This window comes from Saimiri boliviensis, chromosome 10 (assembly GCF_048565385.1).
Source record: "Saimiri boliviensis isolate mSaiBol1 chromosome 10, mSaiBol1.pri, whole genome shotgun sequence".
NCBI classification, from domain to species: Eukaryota; Metazoa; Chordata; class Mammalia; order Primates; family Cebidae; genus Saimiri; species Saimiri boliviensis.
The window spans coordinates 117,412,871-117,426,332 of NC_133458.1; the positions used below are offsets into that span (position 1 = coordinate 117,412,871).

The 13,462-nt window shown below is 41.0% G+C and overlaps 1 protein-coding gene across 2 annotated transcripts in view; it reads left to right on the forward strand.

The window, feature by feature from the left end:
- Nucleotides 1–10,716, forward strand: part of VPS41 (VPS41 subunit of HOPS complex) — a 186,473-nt gene extending 175,757 nt beyond the window's left edge. For both annotated transcript variants that reach the window (XM_003930754.3, XM_074379801.1), the window contains one exon: nucleotides 280–10,716. In XM_003930754.3, coding sequence (XP_003930803.1) covers nucleotides 280–360 — 81 coding nt within the window. In that variant the 3' untranslated portion in view covers nucleotides 361–10,716. The remainder of the gene's footprint in view (nucleotides 1–279) is intronic.
- The last annotated feature ends 2,746 nt before the right edge of the window (nucleotides 10,717–13,462 follow it).

Consider the following 13,462-nt stretch of genomic DNA (forward strand, 5'->3'; position numbering starts at 1 on the left):
CTCAGCCTGATTTGTGTTCCATGATGCTGTCATTTTTTTAGTGTCATGTTACCCCAGGTCATGTTAGACTTACTCTGCTGTTGAGTGTCCTTTGAGTCACAGACTAACAGCTGATCTAGACTGAATCTCATGTTAACCGGAAATAAACTCCAGAAAAAGGAGTGGCATTTTATTACTTCCTCTCTACCTCCTGACTAATGCTACCATAGTATTTCTGAATATGAGAGTAGAAAAAGAAGATCATTTTTTTAAATCTATGTTTTTAAATTGCATTTTTAGAACTCTGCTGCACAGTTCTGCAACATCTGCAGTGCTAAGAACCGTGGACCCGGAAGTGCGATTTTGGAGATGAAAAAATAGCTCGTTTCTGCTTATCAGTCTCCTCGTCATCACTCTTTTTGAGACTGTTTCTGCAACAACACAAGCATTTGTTGACACTCATGCTGTTAAAAGATTTGTTTATGTTTATATTATGCTCAAAAACAGTTTCTTTATCTATTCCTGTACTAGTGGCTTCTCTGCATTTGACAAAGGATTTGGGGTTCTCCCCATGCTTTGAAATTTGGGGGTCCATAGTCAATATTTTATTATTTATTTGTTTGGCTCATTCTCTATATAGTAATGGAAACATATGTCTAGGAGTTAGAAATGAGTTTTTTAGAACTTAGTCAAACCATTTAACCATAAAATGAACTACTGAGAATTGTCCCAGCTGCCTGAAAGCGTCACCAACTGTGGTTATACTGAAAGCTACTACCTACACCTTGGACCTGTTTCCCTGTGCTCTGCCAGCTACCATTCTTGCATTCTGGGTTTGACTTTTTTCTATGTCACCAATTATGGTTATCTTCTAAATAGGCATTTAACGAAACATTGTAGAAATTGTCACTCATTTGGTGACATCTGGGAATATTAGGCTGATGTCCTGCACCTTTATGTTTACTCATCACCTGTTCTGTGTGCCCTGATGACTGGCAGAGTATCTGGCCGTGGCAAACACTCAGCATTTGTTGATTGAATAAATGTTAGCTCTTCTCATTGTGAAGGACTCACTTTTACTGGGATAAACAAATGCAGTTAAGAATTCTGGCACCCTTGTAAGGAAGAGAAGAGAGTTCAGCACCTTTGAGTCTGAGCGCTTGTGGCTAGGGTTTGCCAGGAGGGAGAAAACCACTGACCCTGTGAAAACTGAGGGTGTCTCTGGAACAGTGGACTGCCTGATGCTGAAGGATGGGCTAATGATGTTTCCTCTTGCCTCCTCTGGTGCCTCCGTTAGTTGTATTCCTAGGTATTTTATTCTCTTTGTAGCAATTGTGAATGACCATTCATTCTTGATTTGGCTCCCTTTAAGTCAGTTATTGTTGTATAGGAATGCTTGTGATTTTTGCACATTGATTTTGTATCCTGAGACTTTGCCAAAGTTGCTTATCAGTTTCAGGAGATTTTGGGCTGAGACAATGGGGTCTTCTAAATATACAATCATGTCATCTGCAAACAGAGACAGTTTGACTTCTTCCTTTCCTAATTGAATACCCTTTATTTCTTTTTCTTGCCTGATTGCTGTGGCTAGAACTTCCAATACTATATTGAATAGGAGTGGTAAGAGAGAGCATCCTCGTCTAGTGCCGGACTGCAAAGGGAATGCTTCCAGTTTTTGCCCATTCAGTATGGTACTGGCTGTGGGTTTGTCCTAAATAGCTTTTATTATTTTGAGATACGTTCCGTCAATACCTAGTTTATTGAGAGTTTTTAGCATAAAGGGCTGTTGAATTTTGTCAAAGGCTTTCTCTGCATCTGTTGAGATAATCATGTGGTTTTTGTCTTTTGTTCTGTTTATGTGGTGAATTATGTTTATAGACTTGTGTATGTTGAACCAGCCTTGCCCTCAGAGAACAAAGCACATCACAGAGGAAGAAAAGTCAAACTTGTAATTGTGTTTTACAGTTATTGGCTTCATCTGTCTTGGGATATATGGCCATCCTCTAATGAGTGTAAAAGTACACGAAACTCATCCTCATTGTTCCTGCTCTCTTAGTCCTATAAATGGGAAGAAATACAGCTTTCCACTTCTGTCTTTTTTGGGGAAGACCAGCCCAATTTAAAATATAGGTGCTAGTGAGTACTGACAGCATGCCAGCTCCAGAAGTTGCCCAGCCATTCCCATGAGCAGCAGCTCATTTAATTGTCACAACATCACCAGGAAGAAGATCTGATATGCCTTGTTTACAGATGAAGAAATAAAAATGTAGAGATGTTGTCGAGGTCACAGAGGTGACTCTGTAACTTCAGAGCAGGGCTCCTGATCCCTTTAAGAAATCTTAGGGCCAAGTTCAGAGGAAATGCACAGAACAGATCTTCACATTAAAGTTAAAATTCTCTTGCAGACAAAAGATAGCAGACAATAGTTAAAATTCTCTAGCAGACAACAATTTTTTTCTTCTCTAGCAGACAATAATTTCTTTGTTTTTAGTCATAAATATTTAGAACTGGAAGGTTATTTGTTGCTATTGAATGTACCCCTCAGCCTTCTCAGCATTTCTTTTTCCCAAGACTAGGGCACTTTCTGCTACACTGCCAGTTTTCAGTTTGAGGTTTTGCTCTTACTCAACTGTGTTTTATTTTCAACATTACCGATTTAAAGATTCAGCTTATACATTTACATTAACCCCCTTTTATGATTTGAGCAAGCTCATTTCTAGAAAAGTTCAATTTAAGGCCGTCAATAGGATTTACTAATTTCCATGAAGTCATTTTGCTTCAGGGTCAATTATCCTAGTTACCAAGTCCCATTTGGACATAAAGAAAATCCTAGTTACAGAAAAGGAGATAATAATTAAACTGTCTTCATTTTTAAGTAACTGATTTAAAAGAAAAATAAATATGTTCATTCATTTTAGAAATTGCTGTAACACATTGGAAAATTTCTGAACAATATGGATTTTATCGTTAATACAAAACACTAGCTTTCCTTCCTTAAACTGAATTTTCTTTTGAATAAACAATATTGGGTGATTTATTAACGAATATCCAATCCTTTTTATTTTTCATCAACCTATAAGGGCTTAAATATGGCAAAATAATCCAAATGTTAGCCAATTATTTTTCATGTGTGATTAGCCCAATTTAAAATATAGATAAAAAGCACATATTGGGGAAGAACATAGTGCCAGGTACAAACTTCACATCCTCTCCTCAGAGAAAACTATTCTTTTTGTTTGTTTGTTTGAGGGGGAGCCTCGCTCTGTTACCCAGGCTGGAGTGCAGTAGCATGACCTGGCTTACTGCAACCTCCGCCTTCTGAGCACAAGTGATTTTCCCGCCACAGCCTCCATAGTAGCTGATACAACAGGCACACACCACCATGCCCAGCTAATTTTTTTGTACTTTAGTGGAGATGAGGTTTCACCCTGTTTCTCGGGCTGGTCTCGATTTCCTGAGCTCAGGCAGTCCACCCACCTCGGCCTCCCAAAGTGCTAGGATTACAGACATGAGCCACCATGCCCGGCCAAGAAAGCCATTCTTGAAGTGTGAAACAGCCAGGTTCAAAATCATTTTGGAGTACTTTTGGTTTGCTTTTGTTTTTAGCCAGAGGGATTTCATACTGGTTTAATTATGTTCATCCTTGAGAATTTTTGAGAAGTTTCCAACAAATTTTTAATTCATTTAAATTACAGAGTTAAACCATATGTTATAGAGTTAAGCTATATGCAGTTGACAGTTGAACAACAGAGGTTGGAACTGCAGGGATCCATTTATACATGGGTTTTCTTCTGCCTTTGCCACCTCTGAGACAGCAAGACCAGGCCCTCCACTTCTTTCTCCTTCTCAGCCTACTCAGTATGAAGATGACAAAGATGAACTCCTATGATGGTCCACTTCTACTTAAGGAATAGTAAATATATTTTCTTTTCTTTATGATTTTCTTAACATTTTCTTTACTTTTATTATAAGAATATAGCATGTAATATAAATGAAATATAAAATATGTGTTAATGGTCTGTTTATGTCACCAGTAAGGCTTCCAGTCCTCAGTAGGCTATTAGTTAAGTTTTGGGGGAATCAAAAGCTGTATGTGGATTTTTGACTGCATGGGGTGTCAGCACCTCATTCCCCACGTTGTTCAAGGGTCTACTGTATTTTAATGTTAGAAACCAAATATGTATTGAGTAATTATCATGTGTCAGGAACTATTAGAAGCACTTTGCTTATACTATTTAATTATATTAATGCAATCCTATGAAATAGGTATTACCATCGTCATCATTTTACAGCTGAAGAAACAAGCACGTAAAAGTTAAGTACCTTGTCCAAGGTCAAGTAGCTGACAGTGGAACACCTAGCTGAAATTCAAACCCATGCAGTCGCCTTCAGAGTTCCTGATGTTAACTGGTGCGTATTTGATTTTTTTTTTTTTTTTTTTTTTGGTAAAAAATACTTATTTGACCTGTTTTGGTCATTGTATAGAAAGCAAAAACCATTCTTGTAATGGAGAGGGATTTATTTTAAAGTGTTGAATGGCTTACAAAATCAGTGATGGGAATGAAAGAAACAATAAGGGAGCTTTCAAGCAATTCACAAAGCCACCCCACAGAACTGGGCTGCCCAGGAAATCACTGCCCCTCCATCATCAGAGATGGGCTGCACATAGCAGGTATCAGTTGTCACCTTTAAGTAAGCATTGGTAAGTAAAAGTGTACACATTACTCAGTTTCTCCTAAAGCTCTTTCTCAGTAACATTAAGTCAGGGGTGTACATATGTGTATGGGAGACATTTCTAGGTGCTAAATACTACGTCAGTTCATTCTGGTTTCTATTATTAGGACTTGGGCAACTAAAACCACCAATTTTGATAGTAAACTGTAACTTTCACTTCCCATTCCTGGCACTCTTAGGCTAAATGCTGATTTATGAAATCTGGAGTGAAGTGCCTTTTCTCATGCAGTGCAGGTTTTGGAATTATTAGGATCAATGCAGCATTCATAGTAAATATAAGACCGGAGCGAGAATGAGAAACCAAGCCTCCAAAAGCAGGTCTCCAGAGTCGGCCACTCTCCAGACCTTTCTTTACGTTTACCCAGAGTGGTGGTTCTTAAATGAAAACGAAGTCATGCCATTCCCCTCCTCCAGTCTCTTGGGAGTCCTTGTGCCCTGTGTGTGAAAGGGTTTGCTGGCTTGGCTTAAGCAACCCATTGCATTTAACTTTGCAGCCTCCCTTTTTCACTCCCTGAACTCCGGTCATTGTGAATATACTTGTGGTTCCCTTCACCTCTGTATTGCTGCTATCCTTCAACACTCTGCTCAGGTGGGACTCCTTGCTCACCCTGACACCCTCAGACTGGGTAGGAGACATCTCACTTGTCCTCATATAGTAAAGACCCATCTGCCTTTGTCACACTGCATTGCAGTTGTCTGTGTAGCAAGTATAATCTTAGTCCACAAACTCAGGTCTACAAATGAATAAGGCTTTTAAGTTTTCTCTTGAGTTCACATTCTACCTAGTGGCATAAACTTAACTTGGTTCATGGTAAACTCAGATGAATCAGGCTTTTCTTGATTAGTTTAGACACCTCGTTCTCTCCTCAGTTGCTTGAAGCTTGGGGGTTATGGCAGGAATGGTCTCTTTGTGCCCCAGATTCAATTAGAAAGAGGCACGTGGTCCTCAGTGGATCTCTATCCAGGCTGGTATTGGCTGGAATGCCATCATCCCACTGCCGCCCCCTGCCCCCAGCATCTTCATCTGCTACCGTCGTTTCTAGGACGCCTTCAGTCCCAGCTGGCTGTGGTTATCAGTCCTTGCAGTAATCCTGCTCCTTCTGACAAGCCCCTGCCTACACCTCTGTCTAGGCTGGGAATACTTGGTAAACTGCCTCATGGCTCTGGTGGTGGAAAATTCAGACTTTGTCACACAAGTTGAACTTTATTGCTCCCTCGCTGTGCCCACAAGTATGTCATTGGGCATGGGAGAAGGGAGACAGAGATCAGAGAAGGCAGGCATGACTTCCCAGTTTTCAAAGGAAGCAGAAAGCAGGATGCCTTCTGTTCTCAAAGCTCTCATGTGGGTCTATCGCATTCCCACCTGATAACTCAATACTAGAGTACAGGGCAAGGCACCCCTTCTTTCTCAGCTCTGTACTCCAACCTGCCTCCTCCTCCCCGACAGAAATCCAGTTGAACACCTGTTTCTTTTGGATGATGGAACTGGTTCTTACGCTGGTATATATTATTTTTGGTGTAAACTTTTGTTTTTGATACTCAAGAGGCTGAGGCTCCTGCAAGCTATTGACTCTGTAAATTTTTAGGAATCTATTTTGCAACTTAAAAAGATATGCTTTTCCTTCTCTGCAGTATTATCTCCACCCTTGTTGCTGTCTTACTAAGAACAAGGGAACAATAGCAGAAAGCTCAAGGAGAAAAAACAACCCACCTTGGTTACTACGTCAAAGTATCAAAATATCATCCTGTCAATTCCCTTTATGAATCTATCTTATACGGTGGACTCATTAACAGCAAAGACCATCTCTTGTTCATCCTTTTATCTGTGGCCCGTGGTAGCATGACTCAGAAGTCATTCTTCATTCAGATAGAGAGAGAGAGAGAGAGAGAGAGAGAGAGAGAGAGAGAGATGGATGTTGATGTATAAATAAGTACATTTTTCAATATAGCATTTGGTGATATAAGTTCCATGACTTGTCAGTGTGGCCCTGTCCCTGTGGATTTTCTCATCTGTGGAGCCTGGAGTCATCTCAACTCCTTGTCATCTTCCTCCCTCTTGATCCTCACTGCAACCATAAAGAAAAAAAAGCAGTCCTGCCCACTTTCTTACCTGTGTAATGGATACAGTTTATTCTCAAGTTCCACCCCACAGAAACCTCATATTTGTGAGTGTTCTTCCTCTTCTGCCTCCCCATTCAGTCTGTCATCTTTTCTTACCATCACATCGTCTTTTGCATTCTCTATCCTACTATCTTGGGCCCAGATTCTTACTATCTAGCATGTGGATAGGTTATAACCAGTTCCTCCCCAGGTCGATTGGTTGGTTGGCTTTTGCCTGGAGAGTATCCACACTTCTCTAATTTTTTCTGCACTTTCCTCTATGTTAATCTTCTTTCTGGACTGGTTTTATTAAGACCCCAGGTATTTTGCTGATCCTAGTTCTTAAAATCTCTACTGATATATTTTCCCCATGTGTTCAGTCCCCCTCTTCTACCTTCTCAACAATTTAAAGCCCATCCAGCCTTCACTGGTCAGCTTAATGTCTTAGAATCTCCATGTCTTCTTCCCCCAACATGCTCTGCACCTTCACCTAAAGCAGTTTGCATTCCACCCTCTATTACTGTGGCACAAACATAGCAAAGGTATTTATGGGGTATGTTATCCTGTATACACATCTTATCCCCTCAAAACGCTCCTCCAAGGAAAAGAATAGCTTAGAATGCCCAAAGGCAATATACAGAAAGAGCATTCATTGAATGTCCCTTAATAGACTGAGCAAGACCTTATTCTCCCTCAGTGTGGGTTCTTAGGAATGAATGTTGGGAATATTATGGCAGGAATAGAGTGACAAATGATAGCTCCTGTTTGCTTGGATGGTTCCTGTGATTTATCTTTTTTTTTTTTTTTTTTTTTTTTTTTTTGAGATACGGTTTTGCTCTGTCACTCAGGCTGGAGTGCAGTGGCGCAATCTCGGTTCACTGCAATCTCTGCTTCCTAGACTCAATTTGTCTTCCCACCTCAGCCACCCGTCTCACTGGGGTTACAGGCATGTGCCACCATGCCTGGCTAATACTGTTTGTAGAGACAGGGTTTTGCATGTTGCTCAGAATAGTCTCAAATTCCTGACCTCAAGTGATCTGCCAACCTCAGCTTCCCAAAGTGCTGGGATTATAGGCATGAGCCACCATGTCCAGTGATTTATCTTTCTTGATACCTGGTGGTTACATCTGCTTTTCATAGTTTTCACTTCATATTGTGTCTTTCTAAAAATGAGCCTTTCCATTCACTGTCAAAAGCTAGACATTAAGGTTCTTAGCTCCAAACACTATAAATGCCTGAATAGATCAGATTGCCACAGGTTGGCAGATCAGATCGCAAATAAATTACATGATTTGGCTATGTCCCCATGCAAAGCTCATCTTGAATTGTAACTCCCGCAATTCCTACATGTCGTGGAAGGTGACTGAATTATGAGGGTGGATCTTTGCTGTGCTGTTCTTGTGATAGTGAATGAGTCTCACAAGATCTGATGCTTTCAAAAATGGGAGTTTCCTTGCACAGCCTGTCTTTTTTGATTGCCGCCATCCACGTTAAGACGTGACTTGCTCCTCCTTGCCTTCCACCATGATTATGAGGCCTCCCCAGCCATGTGGAATTGTAGGTCCGTTAAACCTCTCTTAAATTGCTCAGTCTTGGATATGTCTTTATCAGCAGTATGAGAACAGACTAATAACAGTAACTTTGTATTAGTAGAACAGGGCACTGCTGAAAAGATGCCTGAACATGTGGAAGCAACTTTAGAACTGAGTAACAGACAGAGGATGGAACAGTTTGGAGGGCTCAGAAGACAGGAAAATGTGGGAGTGTTTGGAACTCCCTAGAGACTTGTGGAATGGCTTTGATGAAAATGCTGATAATGATATGGACAATGAAATCTCGGCTGAGGTGGTCTCAGATGGAGATGAGAAACTCATTGGGAACTGGAGTAAAGGTGACTCTTGCTATGTTTTAGCAAAGAGGCTGGCGGCATTTTAAATGCCCCTGCCCTAGAGATTTGTGGAACTTTGAACTTAAGAGAGATAATTTAGGATATCTGGAGGAAGAAATTTCTAGGCAGCAAACCATTCAAGATGTGAATGGGGTGTGTTTAAAGCATTCAGTTTTGTTTGTTTGTTTGAGAAGGAATCTTGCTCTGTCACCCAAGCTGGAGTGTCATGGTGTGATCTCAGCTCACTGCAACCTCTGCCTCCTAGGTTCAAGTGATTCTCCTGCCTCAGTCTCCCGAGTAGCTGGGATTACAGGCGTGCACCACCACACCCATCTAATTTTTATATTTTTAGTAGAGACAGGGTTTCACTGTGTTGGCCAGGCTGGTCTCCAATTCCTGATCTCGTGATCCACCCACCCCAGCCTCCCAAAGTGCTGGGATTACAGGCATGAGCCACCGTGCCTAGCCGGCATTCAGTTATAAAAGGGAAACAGAGCATAAAAGTGTGGAAAATTTGCAGCCTTACAATGCAATAGAAAAGAAAATCCCATTTTCTGATGAAAAATTCAAGCTGGCTGCAGAAATTTGCATAAACCAAATGATAATCCCCAAGACAATGGGGAAAATGTCTCCAGAATGTGTCAGAGGTCTTCAGGGCAACCCCTCCCAGAGGCCTAGGAGGAAAATGTGGTTTCGTGGGCTGGGCCCAGGATCCCTGTGCTGTGTGCAGTCTAGGGACTTGATGCCCTGTGTCCCAGCTACTCCAGTGGTAGCTGAAACGGGTCAACATAGAGCTCGGGCTGTGACTTCAGAAGATGCAAGCCTTAAACCTTGGCAGCTTCCACGTGATGTTGAGCCTGTGGCTGCACAAATTGCAAGTCGAGAATTGGGGTTTGGGAACCTCTGCCTAGATTTCAGAAGCTGTATGGAAATTTCTGGATGCCCAGGCAGAAATTTGCTTCTGAGGCAGGGCCCTCATGGAGAACCTCTGCTAGGGCAGTGTGGAAGGGAATTGTGGAGTCAGAACCCCCACAGAGAGTCCCTATGGGGGTACCTCCTAGTAGAGCAGTGAGAAGAGGGCCACCGTCCTTCAGGTCCCGGAATGATAGATCCACTGACAACTTGTACCATGTGCCTGGAAAAGCCACAGACACTCGATGCTAGCCCATGAAAGCAGTCAGGAGGGAGCTATACCTACAAAGCCACAGGGGCAGAGCTGCTCAAGACCATGGCCACCCACCTCTTGTGTCAGAATGACCTGGATTTGAGACATGGAGTCAAAGGAGATCATTTTGGAGCTTTAAGATTTGACTGTCCTGCTGGATTTCAGACTTGCATGGGGCCTGTAGCCCCTTTGTTTCAGCCAATTTCTCCCACTTGGCATGGCTGTATTTACGCAATTCCTGTATCCTCATTGTATCTAGGAAGTCACTAACTTGCTTTTGATTTTACAGGCTGGTAAGTGGAAGGGACTTGCCTAGTCTCTGATGACACTTTGGACCATTGACTTCTGAGTTAATATTGAAATGAGTTAAGACTTTGGGAGGCTGTTGGGAAGGCATGATTGTTTTTGAAATGTGAGGACGTGAGAGTTGGGAGGGGCCAGGGGTGGAATGACATGGTTTGACTATGTCCCCACCCAAATCTCATCTTGAATTATAACTCCCACAATTCCCACATGTTACAAAAGGAAGGCGATGGGAAGTTACTGAATGATGGGGGCAGGTCTTTCCTGTGCTGTTCTTGTGATAGTGAATGAGTCTCACAAGATCTGATGGTTTTAAAGATGGGAGTTTCCCTGCACAAGTTCTCTTTTTTCCTGCTACTGTCCATATAAGATGTGACTTGTTCCTCCTTGCCTTCTGCCGTGATTTTGAGACCTTCTTAGCCATGTGGAACTGTATGTCCATTAAACGTTTTTTTTTTTTTTTTTGTAAATTGCCCGCTCTTGGGTATGCCTTTATCAGCAGTGTAAGAATGGAGTAATAAAAGTTAAAACGTCTTTTCCAAATTAATCTTTTTGCCCCAATTATTCCAGATAGCATCAGTCTTCTTTTTTTGCTTTGATGTTGACATGTCAGTGATATATTTTCAAAATTCCATCAACTTTGACTAGAGTAATTAAATAATTTGTGATCCAAACAAGAGCACTTTAAGAGTGTAAAGAACATTATTAAAAATGACTCTAGGCTGGGCATGATGGCTCATGCCTGTAATCTCAGCACTTCGGGAGGCTGAGATGGGAGGATTGCTTGAACTCGAGTTCAAAACCAGCCTGGGCAACATGGAGAAACCACATCTCTGTTAAAAAAAGAAAAGAAAAAGAAAAAGAAAAAGAAATATTTTTAAAAAGTAATAAAATAAATGACTCCAAGCAAACTGGTGAAACCACAACTGTTGTGGCAACCTTAGAAGTATCTCATCCAGTCTCCACTGTGTAGTACTATTGATGCAATACTGCATGTTACAGAATGAGGAAAATAATGTTTCTTAAAGCCAAAACTGACTATAGGTTCTGCCTTGTCAGGGAAACTATATCAGTCATACTAGAGGAAAAGAGAAATCTGTATACTACACACTTCCACTTATACAGACTATTGGGTCAATAGAATGGAGGCTGAAGAGGAAGAGGAAACACTGAAACTTCAAACCCGCCTCAAATTCCTTACTGCTAAGCAGAGCAAATTATCACATCTTTAGATAGGCAGAAATTAGCTCAGAGCTCCGTACAGGATTAAGAATGAGGCTTTCTAAAGTGAGGTGAATTGAGAGATGAGGGTTTTAGGGAAAGAGTAAATCAAGCAACCTGAGCAATCAAAGGGCATTTTAAGAAGGGAAAGCTCAATATTGAATTTTATGTTGCATTACTGCTAAACCCTTCCATCTTCCCCAAATGTTCAGTGAAGTTTGGTATAAAAATAATGTCATCTGTGCGTAGTTTTTAGGGAAAACTGAGGAGCTGTGTTCCACATCTGGGACCCTGAGGAGCAGAAAGAAATGAACAGCAGGAGGCAGGAGCTAGAGTCAGATGCAAACAGGAATTTAGATCCACAAGATCCAAGAATATAAAAACCCTAAAACTTGCAGAAATGTCAAGAGACTAATCTTCCCAAAGAATGCTGGAGAAAGGCATTGAGCCAATTTTAGGCGGATTCAAAAGACTGGGTGACCTCAGCTACATCAAATTACACATTTCTATCTCTATTGGTGACATTTGGCTAAAGAGGGCAAATAATTTCAGATTAGAAACTGCACAAATTTTCTTATCAGGATTTTATTCTAATCTTAGTGTATTGTGTTTTATAGACACATCTGTGCCTCCTGGTTTCTTTATGATCCATTTACATCATGTTCTGTGTGCAAATAAGATTAAATTGTAAGTGACACAAATAAGGAACTCACAAATGACAGACTTAAGAATGAAAATTATGTAATTTTGTAATAATTATGGCACAATTAATAGAGATGAAATGCAAAATTTTGCAGTTATGCTAAAAAAAATTATTCATACAAGAATGTGTAAGGAAACACTTGGTTAGTAATCTAAATGAAAGGAGAGGTCTTGGGTAAGAAAACAGGAGGATTTTCCTCTGAAGTTAGATCTGTTTTAATCTCTGCTCTGTCACTTACTAAGCAACAATTTACTTAACATTTCTAAGCTTTGCTTGCCTCACATGTAAGATGGGGTGATGATAACAACATCTCCTTAGGAGGGTGTTGACAGCGTTAGGTGAGATGATACATGAGCAGTGCTTAGCTACTGCTGGCACAGCACAAATAACTAGCACATTAGCAAATGCTTCGCAAATGTCAGCATCCCCCCATGATCCCCACCTCTACCAGGGTTGGTCTCTGTCACCATAAGAATATGGTTGGTCTCTGTGACCATAAGAATATGACAGAACATAACTTCCAAGATTAGATAATAAAAAAGATGGCAGCTTCATACCACACCATTTGGAGGAAGCCATGTTGTGAATAAAGAGACCCCTTTGGTGAAGAAAGGAAGCCCCCTGCCAAGAGCCATGTGAGTGAACCTGGAAGTGATTCTCCAGTTGCAGTCAAATCCTCGGTCAGGAATCCCAGCCAAAACTTTTGACTATAAGCTCATGAAGGATGTGAGCTAGAACCACCTCCCTAAGCCACTCCTGGATTCCTGATCTTCAGAAACGTGTGTCTCCCATCTATTTTGCAGCTTTCTTCTCTACTTTGCTGGATAATGCATTCTTCAACTTATCATATTACTAGTTCCTAGGAGCTATTTCTTTTCTAAAAGGAAAATGAATATGAGTATGTTATCACATGTGTTAGGGACTGAATTATGCCTTCCCCAAATATGTTGAAGTTCTAACTCCAGTACCTTAAAATATGACTGTATTTAGAGGTAGGGCCTGTTAAGAGGTAAGTAAGGTAAAATGAGGTCATATGAATGGGCCCTAATCTAACATGACTAGTACCCTTATAAGAAAAAGAAATGTGGACACAGACCATACGAGAACACAGCAAGAAGATGGCACTCTGCAAGCCAAGGAGACAGGCCTCAGAAGAAGCCAAACCTGTCCAAACCTGGATCTTGGACTTCTGGCCTCCAGAACTCTAAGAATATACATTTCTGTTGTTTAAATGACCCAGTCTGTGTTCTTCTGTTATGGCACCCCCAGCAAATTAATACAAATAATTCCTTACTCTACTGTTGGACTCTGTCTCAGCAATAGGAACAGAACTCCACTTCCTGTGCAAGGGCTACTGCCTGAACTTCTG